General features: G+C 40.3%; 1 protein-coding gene across 2 annotated transcripts in view; it reads left to right on the top strand.

Moving 5' to 3' along the window:
- The first annotated feature begins 761 nt into the window (after positions 1-761).
- ap1b1 (adaptor related protein complex 1 subunit beta 1) overlaps positions 762-15594 on the top strand; it is a 28277-nt gene continuing 13444 nt past the window's right edge. The window contains exons 1-18 of one of the 2 annotated variants that reach the window (XM_031755268.2): positions 762-887; positions 2972-3032; positions 5073-5178; positions 5294-5429; positions 5723-5968; positions 6166-6356; positions 6465-6686; positions 6799-6919; positions 7022-7117; positions 8431-8546; positions 9540-9705; positions 10558-10656; positions 11326-11585; positions 11906-12110; positions 13784-13813; positions 13902-14039; positions 14122-14267; positions 14390-14519. In XM_031755268.2, coding sequence (XP_031611128.1) covers positions 2996-3032; positions 5073-5178; positions 5294-5429; positions 5723-5968; positions 6166-6356; positions 6465-6686; positions 6799-6919; positions 7022-7117; positions 8431-8546; positions 9540-9705; positions 10558-10656; positions 11326-11585; positions 11906-12110; positions 13784-13813; positions 13902-14039; positions 14122-14267; positions 14390-14519 — 2445 coding nt within the window. In that variant the 5' untranslated portion in view covers positions 762-887; positions 2972-2995. Of the gene's footprint in view, positions 888-1097; positions 1189-2971; positions 3033-5072; positions 5179-5293; positions 5430-5722; positions 5969-6165; positions 6357-6464; positions 6687-6798; positions 6920-7021; positions 7118-8430; positions 8547-9539; positions 9706-10557; positions 10657-11325; positions 11586-11905; positions 12111-13783; positions 13814-13901; positions 14040-14121; positions 14268-14389; positions 14520-15594 lie in introns of those variants that run through there. The other variant, XM_031755267.2, reaches the window with a different exon arrangement.

The raw sequence follows: 15594 nt of genomic DNA, 5'->3' as shown, positions 1-15594 counted from the left end.
AGTTAAAATGCTGCAGTTGTTTCTCCTCACAATGTGCTTGGAAGGTTCAATTTTTATTACTATTTATTTGGATAAAATAATTCAGCTAATCCCTACATAGTCTTATATAATTATAGATTCAAAAATATTGTAAACTTGTGACGTTTTTGTATTAAACTTTTGTTATAGCAAACCTTCCAGTGTTTAGTCAGTCTGGAAATTAGAGCCCTAGGAGCTAGAGCCCATCCCAGCTGTCATAGGGGAAGAGGCACAGATAACCATTCACACCAAGAATTTAAAATCACCAGTTAACTTGACATGTCTTTAGACTATAGTACCCAGTGAGAGAATGCAGACCATTCAGAGATGACTGGACAGCAGGACCTTTTTGCTGTCATGCAACAGTGGACCAAAGTGCTATCTTTTTGTAGAAATTAGTATTTGGTAATCCTCATTTAACGCCTCGTTTATGCACATAAACACTTGCTATTTCAATACAGTATAAACGGATACACAAAACACTGGCATAATATTATCAGTTGAAGGGTTTAGGCCATAGATTTTATTTATTGTATTTAGGTAGTGTTTTATCAGCTTCCTAATAAACTCAAAACTGGGTCTCACTTTATTTACACATCCTTTGCTCTTACGATAACTGTCTGAATTATTTATTTAGTGAAAGTGAATATTTAGTTACCTACTCTGTATGTAGATTTAAGTAGCCGGATTGGAGCTGAAAAGAAAAGCGCACAGCGTTGACAGAGTTCCTGAATTTCTTTGTCTCATTATGACCAGCCCTGTATGAATGAGAGCTGACGTTGCCTGCCTGTTGTTATTTTGTTAAAAGACGGAAGTAAATCAAGTAGGAGGGGACGAAGGCCATCACAGTAACTGCTACGCTTGTCACGGTAAGATATTTGTGCTTGCTGAATTCACTGTATGGCGAGTTTAATTTTAACGCCAGAAGGTACGCTAATTCGTTGAGTAAGGTCTTAATTACCCCGACAGATTAAGAGCTTAACTATCCCGGCAAAGGCTTCCTTAAGTCCCTACTTAGAAGGTCATGTCTCAGCTTTGCTAGCCAGAGAAGTGGTCAGGCGCTAGCTGACACTGACAGGCACACTGCACCAGGCTGCTATCCTTTAGCATTAGCTTCATTCATCTACTCTAACTGCTGCAAACATGCAGGAGTGGGCAAATCAGTTATGCGTGAGTAGTGGATTGAAATGCACTGTTAAATGCGCAACTATCGGCTGCAATTTAGCTCATTTTGGGTTAACTACTCAACTACGTGTGCCTCCTTTCGTACACACTCGAGCCAGCTATGCTAATGCTGCTCTAGCCTAATGCTAGCCAGCTACAGAACATTTTCTCAACTTTGTGTTTTAGCTAGCGGTATAAGTTAACGACAGCTTTTGTTAAATACTTATGTTGTAAGATCAGAAGCTACGCAAGAGTACACGAGAGTTTCGGTGTCAATTTAGCTCGGTAGCAGTGTGCTTTATCGTACAAACGGATCGTAATCGGCTAACGTATTGCTAACTACGTCGACAGTTGGGTTCGGTTTTGGTTAACTTGTGGCTAGTTAGCGACTTGTCGGATGTCGACTGGTACCTGAAACCCGGTGCTCTAGTTAATGTGTATTTCAGTACCATTAATAACAAGTTAGCATGTCAGTCTAACAGAATTCATTCATAAATGTAGACGTGTTTTAAAGAGACTAAAGGGTTATTTTGCGGAATATTGTGAAGGAAATTTCTCTCTGTCTTTCTGTGTTCTACCATTTGACTGAACTGAATATAAGTTCGATTAATGAAATCTTTATGGGTTTGTTTATTCACTGCAGAAGTATTTTTACATATTTGTAACACAGTAATAATAGATATTCAGTGCATAGTCAAGGAAATACTAACTTATTTCTATATCAGAAAGACTTTAAAGAGACAAATTCCACATAATGTTGGTATGAACAAGCCATATATATGTTAAACATATACACTGCTGTCCAGTGAAGCTACTAGGTGTAGGTGGTTGAGTTTAAATACCTGACGCCAACCTAAACATTGGCCAGTGCTTAAGAAAGGTGAAGAGGATGGTGCAGGCAGGGTGGAATGGGTGTAGTTGAGATGTCAGGGCTGATTAGTGACAGAAGTACTACAGGAAGAGTGTATGGTGGGACTGACAAACAGGCAGGAGGCCAAGCTAAAGGTGGCAGAATTAAACGTGGCTTTTCATTTAGATTGACCAGGATGGATAAGATTAGTAAAGAGTACATCAGAGGGACAGCTCAGGTAGAGCAGCTTGGAGTCAAAAGTTAGAAAGAAGGCTGAGGTGATGTGGATGCATTGGGAAAAGGATGTTGAATATGAAGCTTCCAGGCAGGATGAACAGACGGAGACTATAGACAAGGTTTATGGATGGAGTGTGTGACAGCAGGATACTAGGGATTGGGTGAGATGGAGGCAGATGATCTGTTGTGGAGACCTCCTAAAAATGACCAGCTGTCCATAAGCCAAAAATGTCAAAATTTCATCTAAAAACACAGGTTTTATTTTTCCAATAGTATTTTAATATTTTACAGTTTTCTCTGAAATGTGTCAAGCAGGCATCTTTGTACCTTAAACTTAAAAAATAAATAAATAAAATGAAATGGTGCCTTGAGGGCAACGGGATGAGGAAGTATAGCTAATGATACCCAAAAGAAAACATTGAATGTTGGCTGACAAGAGTTATTGTTGGCCCCATACGTGCTGACCAAGATTATTGTTATAATTTTTTTTTTAAAGAGGAGATATTAGTGTCTGATTTCTTAACAGAATCCATTGTTTTGATTTCCGATAGATCCCTACCATTTGTTCAGGAGAAGACAGGAATTCCTTTTATTTCCCTGTGCTTGCATTTCTAGTATTTCCTGTTGTTCTCGTGATGCTCCAAGTTTCCAGTCAGGAAAAGATTTCGCTATCATCTTTCTCATCCTGTCATTCGTTTGCAGGAGAATCGACAATTTGGATCCAAGATGACGGACTCCAAGTACTTCACCACTACTAAGAAAGGTTTGAAACTTTGTTCTTTAGAAGATTTAACATGGTAAACTCCTTAGTGTGAGATTATAATTATTGTTGTTGGTACCTACACATTATATTTATGCGAGTGCTTTGGGATTTATTGTCATTGCGAGCTGGGCTGTGCCAAATTATTATTTTTACCAAAGGGGACCTAACCTTTTCCCAGGTTGTTAAAGTAATTAATAGATGTTTTTTTCTTCTCTCTGATAAAACTAAAGTTTTGAAGATTCCCAGTAAAATGATTTGGCATGTATTTACTAACTTCAACTCTATGAAGCCAAGCACATTTACTTGTTTCAAGAGCATGCATATTCTGGTAGAACTAGCAATGTTACCAAACTATAAGTTAGATGTAAGTAAAGGAAAAAAACAAACAAAACAAAAAAAATGTACCTAAAGATGTCATCTGACAGCTTTGTATCAAAGTTGTTCCCAAGAACAAGAGCTTTGGCTTTTGTATATCAGATAAGACGTAGTGAGAATTAGCTCTCAGTGAGATAACTGCTAGGCCTCCTTGTATTTCAGCAGCTCCCCTCACACAATGTTGCCCTGGGAAAGCCTAGAAGCCCTCTTTGTTCTCACACACAGGGCTTAAGAAATATAAACAGATGCTTGTAAATGATAGTGTACCAGACTCCTTGGTTTTTAAGGATTACCTGAGACATAAGAACAAGTTTCCTTCAAAATGTTCCCCCCTGTGGATCTGCCTAATGCTGTGTTGTGCAGTGTGGAGCTCACATGCAAAAGAGACTTTGAGTATTAATTTGCCTGGGAAATACTTAAGTCTGCAGATTCAAATTTAAGCTTATAATTTGCAGTTTGCTTGCAGTGTGTAGTTTGTACCCTAATTAGGCAGCTGAGTTAGACTGCAATAAAAACTAAATTAAACGTGATTCTCAAATTTAAAAAAATAAAAATATTCTGTGTACAATTCAACACAAATGGGCAAACACACTCCTTTTGTGGTAATATTTGACACACACTGTGTACACTCTGCTTTAATAACACTGTGTTCTTTACTGACTTTGTGTTTACACAAAGTCCTGCGTTTCCTCATCTCTGCACATGTCTGAAATAAGCTCAGTGTAGCACAGATGTGCAGGATGAAAAAGACATGTTTGATATCTTTGTGCCCCCATTGTACAGAGAGTGCAGATAATGACATTATTGTAACTGCAATGTGGCTGTTGAGTTTAGTATAGTAATGTGATTACAGTGCAATGCTAATTGTAGGGCAACTGTATGAATTTGTTTCGCTAAACTGCTGAAAGGTTTACAGCAGCAACATAAGTGCTTCTGTAAACATTTGCTGATGAACTCATTCACTCTCCAATGAAAACATTACATTTTAGACTAATTATAGTTTTAGATAATTCAAGGAAATAATTGTTAAGGAAATAGCAACCTCCCAGAAGTATTTAGATGAAAACTACAAGTCTAGGTGTTTATTCTACTACCCACTCCATTGTACTGTTGTGGGAGAAAAAGCTCTTGCACCGCGTTCATTATGCTTACAGCTGACAGCCAGTCCCACTTCCTCACTCATTCTATATTTTATGAAGCTTTCTGACAGAGAATTGTAAAATGTCAGCCAGTGTGTCCACTGTCTAGTTTGCACATTTTAATGTTGGCAGAGCACTTTCATCCTATTTGTATACCAGTTGGATTACACAATAGGATGTTTCTAATTAAGATGTTTCTAAAAGATGCCCATCCCCCCACTGGGCTCCCAGGCCTATCAATCGCACTTTAACTGGTTCGCAAAAAGAACAATTTAATTATTGCTAAATACTGCAGTTCATTTAATAATAGTTTATATTTTCTATTATACATCTACACATGTCAGTAGATATGTAAAATAAATGTAGTGGAGTAAAATGGAAGTGCTTTTCGGTCAGTTTGCTTCACAGGTCACTCACCTAAACAGGACTGGTGTTGACCAATCAACTCAGCCAGCATTTTTTTTTCTAGCCATGGACATTTATACCTTTTCATGTTTTTAATCCTATCTCTGTTTCTTGTGTATAGGGGAGATCTTTGAGCTCAAAGCAGAGCTCAATAGTGATAAGAAAGAGAAGAAGAAGGAGGCTGTAAAGAAGGTCATTGCATCCATGACAGTGGGCAAGGATGTCAGGTGAGTTAGAGGGGAAAATATCAGTGAAAATCATGTCTACAAATGTAGAGTAGAACTGCATACATGAGCTCTCACTGTGAGTCATTAGTCGTATAACAGCTCGTCTCTCCTTCAGTGCTCTGTTCCCAGATGTTGTGAACTGCATGCAGACAGATAACCTGGAACTGAAGAAGCTGGTCTACCTCTACTTGATGAACTACGCAAAAAGCCAGCCAGACATGGCGATCATGGCTGTTAACACCTTTGTGAAGGTAAAGCTCAGTTTGTCATAAATATATAGAGGCTGTAAGAAATGATCAGATGTTTAGGTGATCTTTGAGTCCTTCCACGTGTGTTTTTTTTTTTTTTTTTTTTTGAATTTGTTTATTTATTCTTTTTTTTTTTTTCTGTGCCAGAAATATCCTTGACCATTTTACATGGTCAAGGATATTGATACAAACAAGAGTTAAATAAAATTAAAAAATTGCTTGTAAAATGCAGGGTTCTGTAGAAATTACTAAAAATTTGCAACAAAACTTCTGACCCCATTAAATCACCCACCTAGGACTGTGAAGACCCCAACCCTCTGATCCGGGCTCTTGCTGTTCGTACCATGGGCTGCATCCGTGTGGACAAGATCACAGAGTACCTCTGCGAGCCTTTGAGAAAATGTCTGAAGGATGAAGACCCATACGTGAGGAAGACGGCTGCTGTTTGTGTAGCAAAGCTTCATGATATCAATGCCCAGTTGGTGGAGGATCAAGGCTTCCTGGACACCCTTAAAGATCTCATCTCTGACTCCAACCCTATGGTACGACTTTTTAACAAAGCCTCTTTAGCTGGCTGTTGAGCCAGCCCTGTTTCTTACATGTGACAGAGCTGCCTACATAGCTCTAGCGTTCACTGATAAGCCCATTGTTGGCCTGCAGATGTTGAACCTGATGTTTTGTAAGTGGGCATGGTTTTCTTGCTGTTAGCATTTATCTGTGGCTTTGTCTTCATTTGTAGGTTGTAGCAAATGCAGTAGCAGCGCTGTCTGAGATTGCTGAGTCTCATCCCAATAGTAATCTAATGGACCTGAACCCTCAGACCATAAACAAGTTGCTGACAGCTCTTAATGAGTGCACAGAGTGGGGACAGATATTCATCCTTGACTGTCTGGCCAATTACACACCTCGTGATGACCGGGAGTCCCAAAGGTAAGGAGACGGCTTAGTCCTTGTGCTTGTCATTAAGCCTGTTCTATTCACTGTGGACTAGTTTTAATTTTCTGCTCTTCCTTTTCCAACATTAATAACACCTGCTAGCATCTGTGAGCGTGTGACCCCACGGCTCTCGCATGCCAACTCTGCAGTGGTGTTGTCAGCGGTTAAAGTTTTAATGAAGTTCATGGAGATGCTGCCCAAAGACTTGGACTATTATGGCACTTTACTGAAGAAGCTCGCCCCTCCACTGGTTACTCTCCTCTCTGCTGAGCCTGAGTTGCAGTATGTGGCGCTGAGAAATATCAATCTCATTGTCCAGAGACGGTAAGCCTGAGGAGAGGGTCTCTTTGCCACGTCTTTAATAAACTGTCATATTTCAGTTAGACTCCTTTTTTTTTAACTTTGTAAACAAGCAATATTTAATGTGTCATTTCAGCCCGGAGATCCTGAAGCACGAAATGAAGGTTTTTTTTGTCAAGTACAATGACCCCATCTACGTCAAACTGGAGAAGCTGGACATTATGATTCGCCTAGCATCTCAAGCCAATATTGCTCAGGTAAGAAACCCACATCTATAATGCAACATTATCTTAGGATGCTCCCAAGAATAAATCTATTTAACAGAATCCAGTGAGTGACACACATCTGTCCTGCTGTAGGTGCTGGCAGAGTTGAAGGAGTATGCCACTGAGGTGGATGTGGACTTTGTGCGTAAAGCGGTCAGAGCCATTGGCCGCTGTGCCATCAAAGTTGAGGTAAGTGAAGGTGATGTCATCAGACGCTTCATTGGTTAAATATTTGTTAGCTTACATAGTGAATGCCTAGGTTTGTGTGTTCACTTCGCTGGTAGTTGAAGATCACAGTGCTGTAAATAGTTAAACTACTTGCCACCAACCAGTAAGACGGAGTTTCAAACACAAGGTGGTGCTGTCATCATGGCATTGTTATGTGTTAGTTCCTCAGACAAATTGAACTACAGCTTATTAATATTTCCATTTTGGGGAAGTGTGAGTATCCAGCACAGGATTTAATAGAACTTGTTGCTGTTGACATTTAAAATCTGGTTTCATTGTGAAGTGAAATTAATCTTCAGTAAAACCAATGAAATCATTTTCTGCATACTACACAGATGTTATCTACCACTGTGCATCAGGAAATATTCATGACTGTTTAAAAAAAGAAACCCAAAACAAATAAAAAATACCCCTGAATGTTGATGAACCGCTCTGCTGCTCCATGCTGTGCTAGTATGACTCTGTGGAAGTCCTGCTTTAACCACCTGCAGGTTGCAATTTCTCCATAGACCCCACACTCTGTAGTCTCCTGCTCTCCTCTTCCCTCTATTCTAACCCTTTCTACTCCACTGCTGATTCCACGGCTGTCAACTTGGTTCTGTTAGCACCTCGCACAGAGAGCAAACATCAAATCCTGTGTCAAACTGACTCAACCTTCATGTCAAGGATCATCACTGGTGATGAGAGCTGGGAAGCTGGCTGTGACCCAGACCAAAGAGCAGTTTTCAGTAGAAGAGCCCCACACTGTCACAGCCTGAAGGCAGTGCATCAAGTCCAGAGTAGCATGCCAGCATATTAACATTCACAGGGTTGTACACCATGAATTGGTCTCCTGGGATCCAACTGTCAATGCAAAGTTCTGCTAAAATGACCTGAGGTGTCTGAGGGACAACTTTCAGCAGACACGAGCTGAGCTGTGGTACATAGCATTGCTCATGCTATTGTGCACCCACCAACACAGTGACCACCCACTAACCCAAACCCAAAATACAAACTTCTTTTAAAAAATGTACTGTTTAGACACAGTGGATGAGATCCAGCATGCTAAATGATTAGAATGGGACTTTCGGGGAGTAATACAAAAGTAGCAGGACTGTAGAAAGTGATGTGTCAAGGCTCAAGGAGATGTCCCTCAAGAGAATCTTATCCACATTTAAATCAAGTATAATTTTTTTTTTTTTTTTTTTTTTTTTTTTTTTTTTAAACAAGAACACTTACTGAACTACTTAATCTCCATGGCAGTCATTTTTTCTTTCTCTCTCTCTGTTTGTTAGCAATCAGCCGAGCGCTGTGTCAGCACACTGCTAGACCTCATCCAGACTAAGGTCAACTATGTGGTGCAAGAGGCCATTGTGGTCATCAAGGACATCTTCCGCAAGTACCCTAACAAGTAGGTTTCTTCTTGGACATGTTTGTTTTCACATTTTGCTAACTCTTTAATTAGTTAGATTCAGTTTAAAGAGTGCAGAGCACTTGAGTATGTGGTTTACTTAAAACTCTTTGTGTTTGTATGAATAATCATCACATTTATCAAATGTATGACAAAGATTTATAACCCTTATTTACATATGCTGTTATCCACATGTAGACACCTCATCATTCATTTCCTCTTCATCTTTAAATAAGCAGTGAAAACCTTTTACTCATAAAGACAAAGTGTTTCCCCCTAGAAAAAAAAAACAAACAAAAAAACTGCTTGTAGTCGACAGTACTTGATCGTACCTGGCTCAAAGGGTAGGTTGGTTTGTCTGGAGTGTGACTTTAGCTGTGGATCCAGGGGAGTGCCTACACAGCTGCAAAGCTGTGAGCCTCTAAGGGAACAGTTGTGCAGTGTTTCCAGATCAGCATGCCTTGTGCGTTGAGCGACACGAGTCACTGCCCAGTCAAACCTTTGGATTTTCTGTTAATTAGGCATTTCTGCTGTAGCATTTTTTTTTTTTTTTTTTTTTTTTTTTTAATGAAAGCAATATGTAAATGGACTGAATTATTACCAAGCATTTTATGCGGATCAGAAATTCACCAGCCACTGCAGAAAACATCATAGTTTGGCATGTTGCCTGCGAAAGATCCAAAAACCAAACCAGGGCTAAAAGGAGAGTGAATAATAAATTTACATTTGTCAGGGTGCCAGAAAACACGACTCCAAAGCAGTGTTAATGTTGTTCGATGTCTGCTGGATATGAAAGTAGGCAGTTATTTGCTACCACGTATTACAAGCCAGACGTGGTTGTTTGATCAGATTTTATTATAATTATTTCGGTCCATCTCGGCGACAAACGGATGAATGCTGTTTTAAGAAAATAACTGCAATTTGCATTATGTCAGTCTTGTGTTTAAGTGTCTCTGCATCTGATGCACTGATGCTTTGTGTCACTGTTTGCAGGTACGAGAGTGTGATTGCCACTCTGTGTGAAAATCTGGACTCTCTGGATGAGCCGGAGGCGCGTGCCGCCATGATCTGGATTGTAGGAGAGTACGCCGAGCGCATCGACAATGCTGATGAGCTGCTGGAGAGCTTTTTGGAGGGTTTCCATGATGAAAGCACTCAGGTGTATTTAGGAGGGTGTGGGGAGGTTGTTATTTGAAAAAGTCAATATTTAATGGAAGCTGCAGTAATAATTTGCCATCAGTGCTGGGAGTAACAAATACGCCCTTTCAAGCAGGAAATCATTAAAACCACTGGTTAGCTGTAGCAAAGGAGTGAAAGGATGAGAAAGCATTCACCAATTCGAAAGTATCAGAGACCTTTTTTTTTTTCTTTTTCTTTTAGTGAGCTTGAACAATGATTAAAATAAGAAAAAGAAACGGTGGAATAAAATTTCTTGTGACTAACCGTGACTAATGAGAAAGCTTTACAATATTTCAGTGTGTCACTTCTTATATGTGGCTCAGGGGCATATTTGTTGAAAAGCCAGCCTTTACTCTGCAGATCTTTCTGCCACGGCTCGCTGTCGGATTACACAGCTTTGCTTGGTTAGACTCTCCCTAAGTAATTGATTGATTCCCATATTATTGCCTTGGAAATATATTCCGTTTTTATTATTGACTGATGAAGGAAGAAGGACATGTTAAGCGCACTTAGTCATTGTGTATTCTCTGAACACTACGCAGACCTAACACAAGGGACTGTATTGTCTGAGCTAACCAATCAGATGTTAAACAATTTGTTTTTTGTGCTGTGGCAGAAATTTTGGGGCTGCAGTGCATGTGTAAAATTGTCTTAAACTATTTACTGTTAGAAAGGGGTGTCATTTATCTAAAACCTATTAAAACCTCACTTACTGTGCTGTATGTCTTAAACTGTCACACAGTGTTAAGGTACATCTGATCATTTATTCACTGGCTTTTAAAAGCAGTGCATGAGCGTTTGTAACACATTTGGTGTTCTCACTGGCCTCTAGGTGCAGTTGCAGCTCCTGACTGCAATCGTCAAATTGTTCCTGAAAAAGCCAACGGAGACCCAAGAGCTGGTGCAGCAGGTTCTAAGCCTAGCCACACAGGTGAGGGGGGGGGCAAATAAGCTGTCTACCTCATACATGCTATTTTTCCTTCTGATAATCTGTCAGCGCATATTTGACAGTGCATCCTTTATTGTCTGCTTTTCGAACCTTGTTCCTTATTTCTTTATTCTTTTAATTGTGTCATTTAAAAGTTATTAAAAGGGGCTTCCTATTTCTGTTCCAAAATCCAGACCTTTATAATCCTCCTACAGATTTAGATTTATTCTTTTTTTTTTTTTTTGTTTCCCAGTACTTGTGTATACTATAGGCAAACATGCAAAAAAGAAAATGGTAATTTTACCCCTAAGCCCAATTTTTATGCACACAAACATTTTTTTTTTTTTTTCTTGTAAAAGGTTGGCAGAAAGCAGCAACGTAGAGACAATGTGCCTCACAACTTCAAAGAATGAATATATTGGCTATTCACTGAAGTAACTTTTAAGCTTACTTGATTTTGTTGAAACCCTGGGAACTTTGTGCTTTTCTATGCCGAGAAAAAAGTTCAGTGTCAGATTGCCTCATACATTATCCAAATCTTACCACTACCCTAAGGCGAACTCAGTTTTTGATATCTTTGTATCACTTCTGGGCCAAGACAGAGTCGAACATTAAGTATTTATTAAACATACAACATAAAGAGATTCCTTATGACTCATCCCTTTTTCACAGGACTCTGATAACCCAGACCTAAGAGACCGAGGCTACATCTACTGGCGTCTGCTCTCGACAGACCCTGTGGCTGCCAAAGAGGTGGTTCTGGCTGAGAAGCCGCTGATCTCTGAGGAGACAGATCTGATTGAGCCTACACTGCTGGAGGAACTTATCTGCCACATTGGTACTCTGGCCTCTGTCTACCACAAGCCACCCAGTGCCTTTGTTGAGGGCAGCCGCGGAGTTCAGCACAAGAGACTCCCTGGCAGTACTGAATCGTGAGTCATACACTTTAATTAATTTGACACTGCAGGCAGAGGGGTTAGTTTACTTGAGTGGAACTGCCCTCTTAACTATGGTGTTTTGTTTTCAAGCAAATCTGCTGAGTACAACTTGCAAATGGTGCCAAGCTGTGGAGCTGTTCTTTGTTTGTTCCTTCGTTTGGATGCTGTTTCATTACATCCATTTACCATTATTCATATGAACGCGATTGAGTTTTGTCAGCAGTTTAATGACAAATTAGGAGCTTCATAATAACCAAAGTTGTCATAATGCATATGGCTTAAAGATCATTTTGCCCCCCTTTTGTTTTTACCAGTGGGGAGAGTGAGAGCCCTGACACAACTTCTGCTGCTGCAGTTTCTGATGCCCCTCCGGCTGTCATCCCATCCCAGGGAGACCTGCTGGGAGATCTTCTCAATCTCGACCTGACACCTCCCACCACCACTGGACCACCACCACCAGCCTCTAGTGGCATGCAAATGGGTGCTATGGACCTTCTTGGAGGAGGACTTGACAGCCTGGTATGTCTTCTAAACATGATTATTTAAGTGAAATTGAAAGACTGTTTATTTCACCCAGAGGTTTAACATTAAAGACGCCCAGTAACGATAACAGGGGGCCAAGCAGCCATGCAACATACATCCAAGCCGCTTCTGGCAACCACTAGCACAGTATGGTAAACAACTGAAGGGAATTTTGGTGCACCAAATGGAGAAGTGTTGACTGATTCTTTCCACAAAGTTTTATGGCTGTGCCTCAACTATAACCAGTGGGTTGCAGCTGAAGATCCATTTATGCGAAAAACAGTGGCTCACTTTGATAAAGCCAAGTTTATCGATGCTCGTGGCTACTTTTGACATACTGGATTTTAAGAAGTTTCAAAACATTTTTACAGGCCAATTTTTTTTTTCCAATTGGCACAGATTCAGGCACATTCTGACTTTTCAAACTTTGCTGGAACCAGTTAAAATCTCAGTGTTTGATATATTGCCACCAGACTTGATGTATGGACTCTCCATGTCATCTGAAAGTTGTCTGACCACTGATAGAACAACACATTAATAACAGGGGGAAAAAATTGACATGATGAGCTCAAGTTGCCATGGCGACTGCTTGGCCTCCCCCTCATCACTGCTTGCAGCTATTGTATCCTTGTATTGTGTCCTTTTTCTACCTTTTGGTGCCTTTTTCTTTTGACCCTTGTATTTATTCCTTTCTTTGTTCAATGCTGCACCTGCAGATGGGGGATGAGTCTGAGCCGGTAACTACATGGAAGGGGAGGGCTTAACATTTATAAACCATATCAGGCCATTATAGAATATAAAAACTGTTTTATTATGTTGTTTTTTTGTTTGTTTGTTTGTTTGTTTTGAGAATGTACCTAAGTCTCTTCATTCATCATTATCATCTTTATTGTCCTGATATATGTCGTAAACATGATGTCAAATCCTTAAGTCCATCTCTTATCTCTGAGCTCTGTGGTGTCTCATCTTTCAATCAGCCGCCCATTCCCCTGCGGATGGACACTCCTCAGTCACCTCAGCTCCCACATCAATCCCCATCGCCCCCAGATTACAGCCCCACTGAGGTTGGTCCAGGGGACCGTGCTGGACCACTAAAGGCCAGCACCAGTCTTGAACCCTTCTCTTGTCCCCTGTTGTACCACTGTGTCCCCTCTGAATAGTCATCCCACAGTGATATTAGTCTGTTTGCACTTTTTATTACACTGTCAGTTTTTTTTTTTTCCCCCCCACTCCCTGTAGGTGAGATTTTAATGACTCACACCTGTGTTTCTGGTCAAAAAATTTCTTTCCGTGCACAGTAGTTTAGCTTTGTCACAGTGTGAAGTCGCAATGACAGTTTTGTTCACTGTGTCCTCAACCTTTTCACTACCAAAGTAGACATATTTATTGAGCAGCAGTTTAACAAAAAGCTCTTGGATTTCAACAGCCAGTAGGCAGAACTTGTGGATGGTAAAAAGTGAAGTACATAAAAGGAGTCTTACTATTCTTCTATCTCCTTTTTGCTGTTACTTGATATAATGATATAAACCCCATAGCTGTCATCATTCACCAAAAGACATTTTAGACTTCCACCCCCCACCCCTCAATCCACCTCCTTAAACTTGTCAGAAAATAATTTAATACTGCACTAAATAACTTCAGTTACTTGTGTGCTTTTTCATTCTGCTCAGCTTGGAGGAGACCTTGGTGGAAGTCCTGCTGTAAGTCATTTTTCTGAATTTTTGTTGGCCTTTGATTGCTCAGTACAAAGTGACATTGAATGTGAACGTGTTGCTTTGTGACCCACAGATTGGGGCTGGTTTTGGTGCTCCCCCAGCTGCAATGCCAGCCTCTTTCAGTGCCCCTGTCAGCGGCGGTCTGGATGACCTGTTTGATCTCGGAGGTGGAGTTGGTATGCCTATGGGAGCCTACAGCGCCCCCAAAACTGTAAGTTTATATAAGCTGGGGAAATATAAAAAAAACCCCAGAAGAGATCCTTCAGAAAATAACTGATCTTGTCTCTGTTAAGGTTTGGCTTCCAGCTATGAAGGCCAAGGGCTTGGAGATATCAGGCACTTTCGCCCGCCGATCTGGGGTCATCCAAATGGAGATGACCCTCACCAATAAAGCTATGAGTGTCATGACTGATTTTGCTATACAGTTTAACAGAAACAGGTAAGACCAGCTAATAATCCGTAAAGGATTTCCACAAGTGTGAGGCTTGATATTATAGACCTTGAGCAAACCCTGCAATGGATGCTCATGTTTGCCTTTTTCTCTTCTTTGTCTCGCTTAAGCTTTGGTCTCGCTCCAGCTGGTCCACTGCAGGTTCTGACTCCTCTAAACCCAAACCAGAGTATTGAAGTGACTCTTCCCCTCAATACTGTGGGACCTGTCATGAAGATGGAGCCTCTTAACAACTTGCAGGTATAACCTTCACTTGTGTTCATTTCCCCTGAATTATTTATGACATTGCTACTTTTTGTTTTGCTTGAAATGACAGTGTTATTCTGTCCTTGCTTCTGTATTCATTTTCCATGAATCCAAACTTGGCTCAACTTTTCAGCGTCACAGTGTGGCAGTAACATAAGCTATCAAACAGACTGGTGTCGAGAACAAATCAGAATAAGTGGTTACATATTTCCACTGTTTTTGAATTTTCAACACTTTATCGTCCTGAAATTTGGCTTTATATTATGACACCCATTGCATAGATTCAGTAAGTTTAAATGGATTTGGCATGGTTATTTAAGGTTTTTCATAATTAAACAGAAACATTACTCGGCTTAATCTGTCAAATTCTAAATTAAAATTCACAAAATTTTAACTTATGAATCATTTAACCTGATATATCCAGTGGACTTCACTTTGTCTTTTGAGGCTCTGACCTGAAGATATGACCATATGTTGTAACTGATTAATTAGTCAAACTATACTGCTGAATTCCCACACTGTAAACTGTAATGTGATTAATGCGTAAAACAGACTTCAGAGCCATAATGATTTGTTGAAAATGTTTAAAAAAAAAAAAAAAAAAAAAAAAAGAGCGACAGAGGCTGTCTGCTTCTTGATTAGGGCGGCTCTTTTAACTGGCCAGGATGGTGGATGGGTGCTGTGTGCAGCTGGAGAGGGAAGATAAGAGCGCCTTAGGGGGCGATGGAGGTGGGATTGGTCATTAGCGGTCTCACAGCACATGGCTCTTTTGTTTCTCCTGGCCTCAGTAGCCTCACTAACCTTTCTGCGGTGCTGCCTCACGGCCCCGCTTTGATGGTTACTGTTGTGGGTTTGACATCTCCCGAGATCTTTTAGTTTGAAATGATATGTGTTGTATTTTGTTGTGATGAAGGTGTCACATAATATTCTGAGTGCCCTTTTAACTATTAATGTGTCGGAGCAGTTTGTTTCTTACACTCGTATGCCGACAACATCTGGACACAGCAGTTAACTGAGTCTCATCCAAAGAAAACAACATACTGATATGGCTGAGGCAATAGGTTTGGTG

The sequence above is a fragment of the Oreochromis aureus genome, linkage group 12, assembly GCF_013358895.1.
Source record: "Oreochromis aureus strain Israel breed Guangdong linkage group 12, ZZ_aureus, whole genome shotgun sequence".
NCBI lineage: Eukaryota > Metazoa > Chordata > Actinopteri > Cichliformes > Cichlidae > Oreochromis > Oreochromis aureus.
The sequence above is the reverse complement of the archived record's forward strand: the minus strand, read 5'-3'. Positions and strand labels throughout refer to the sequence as shown.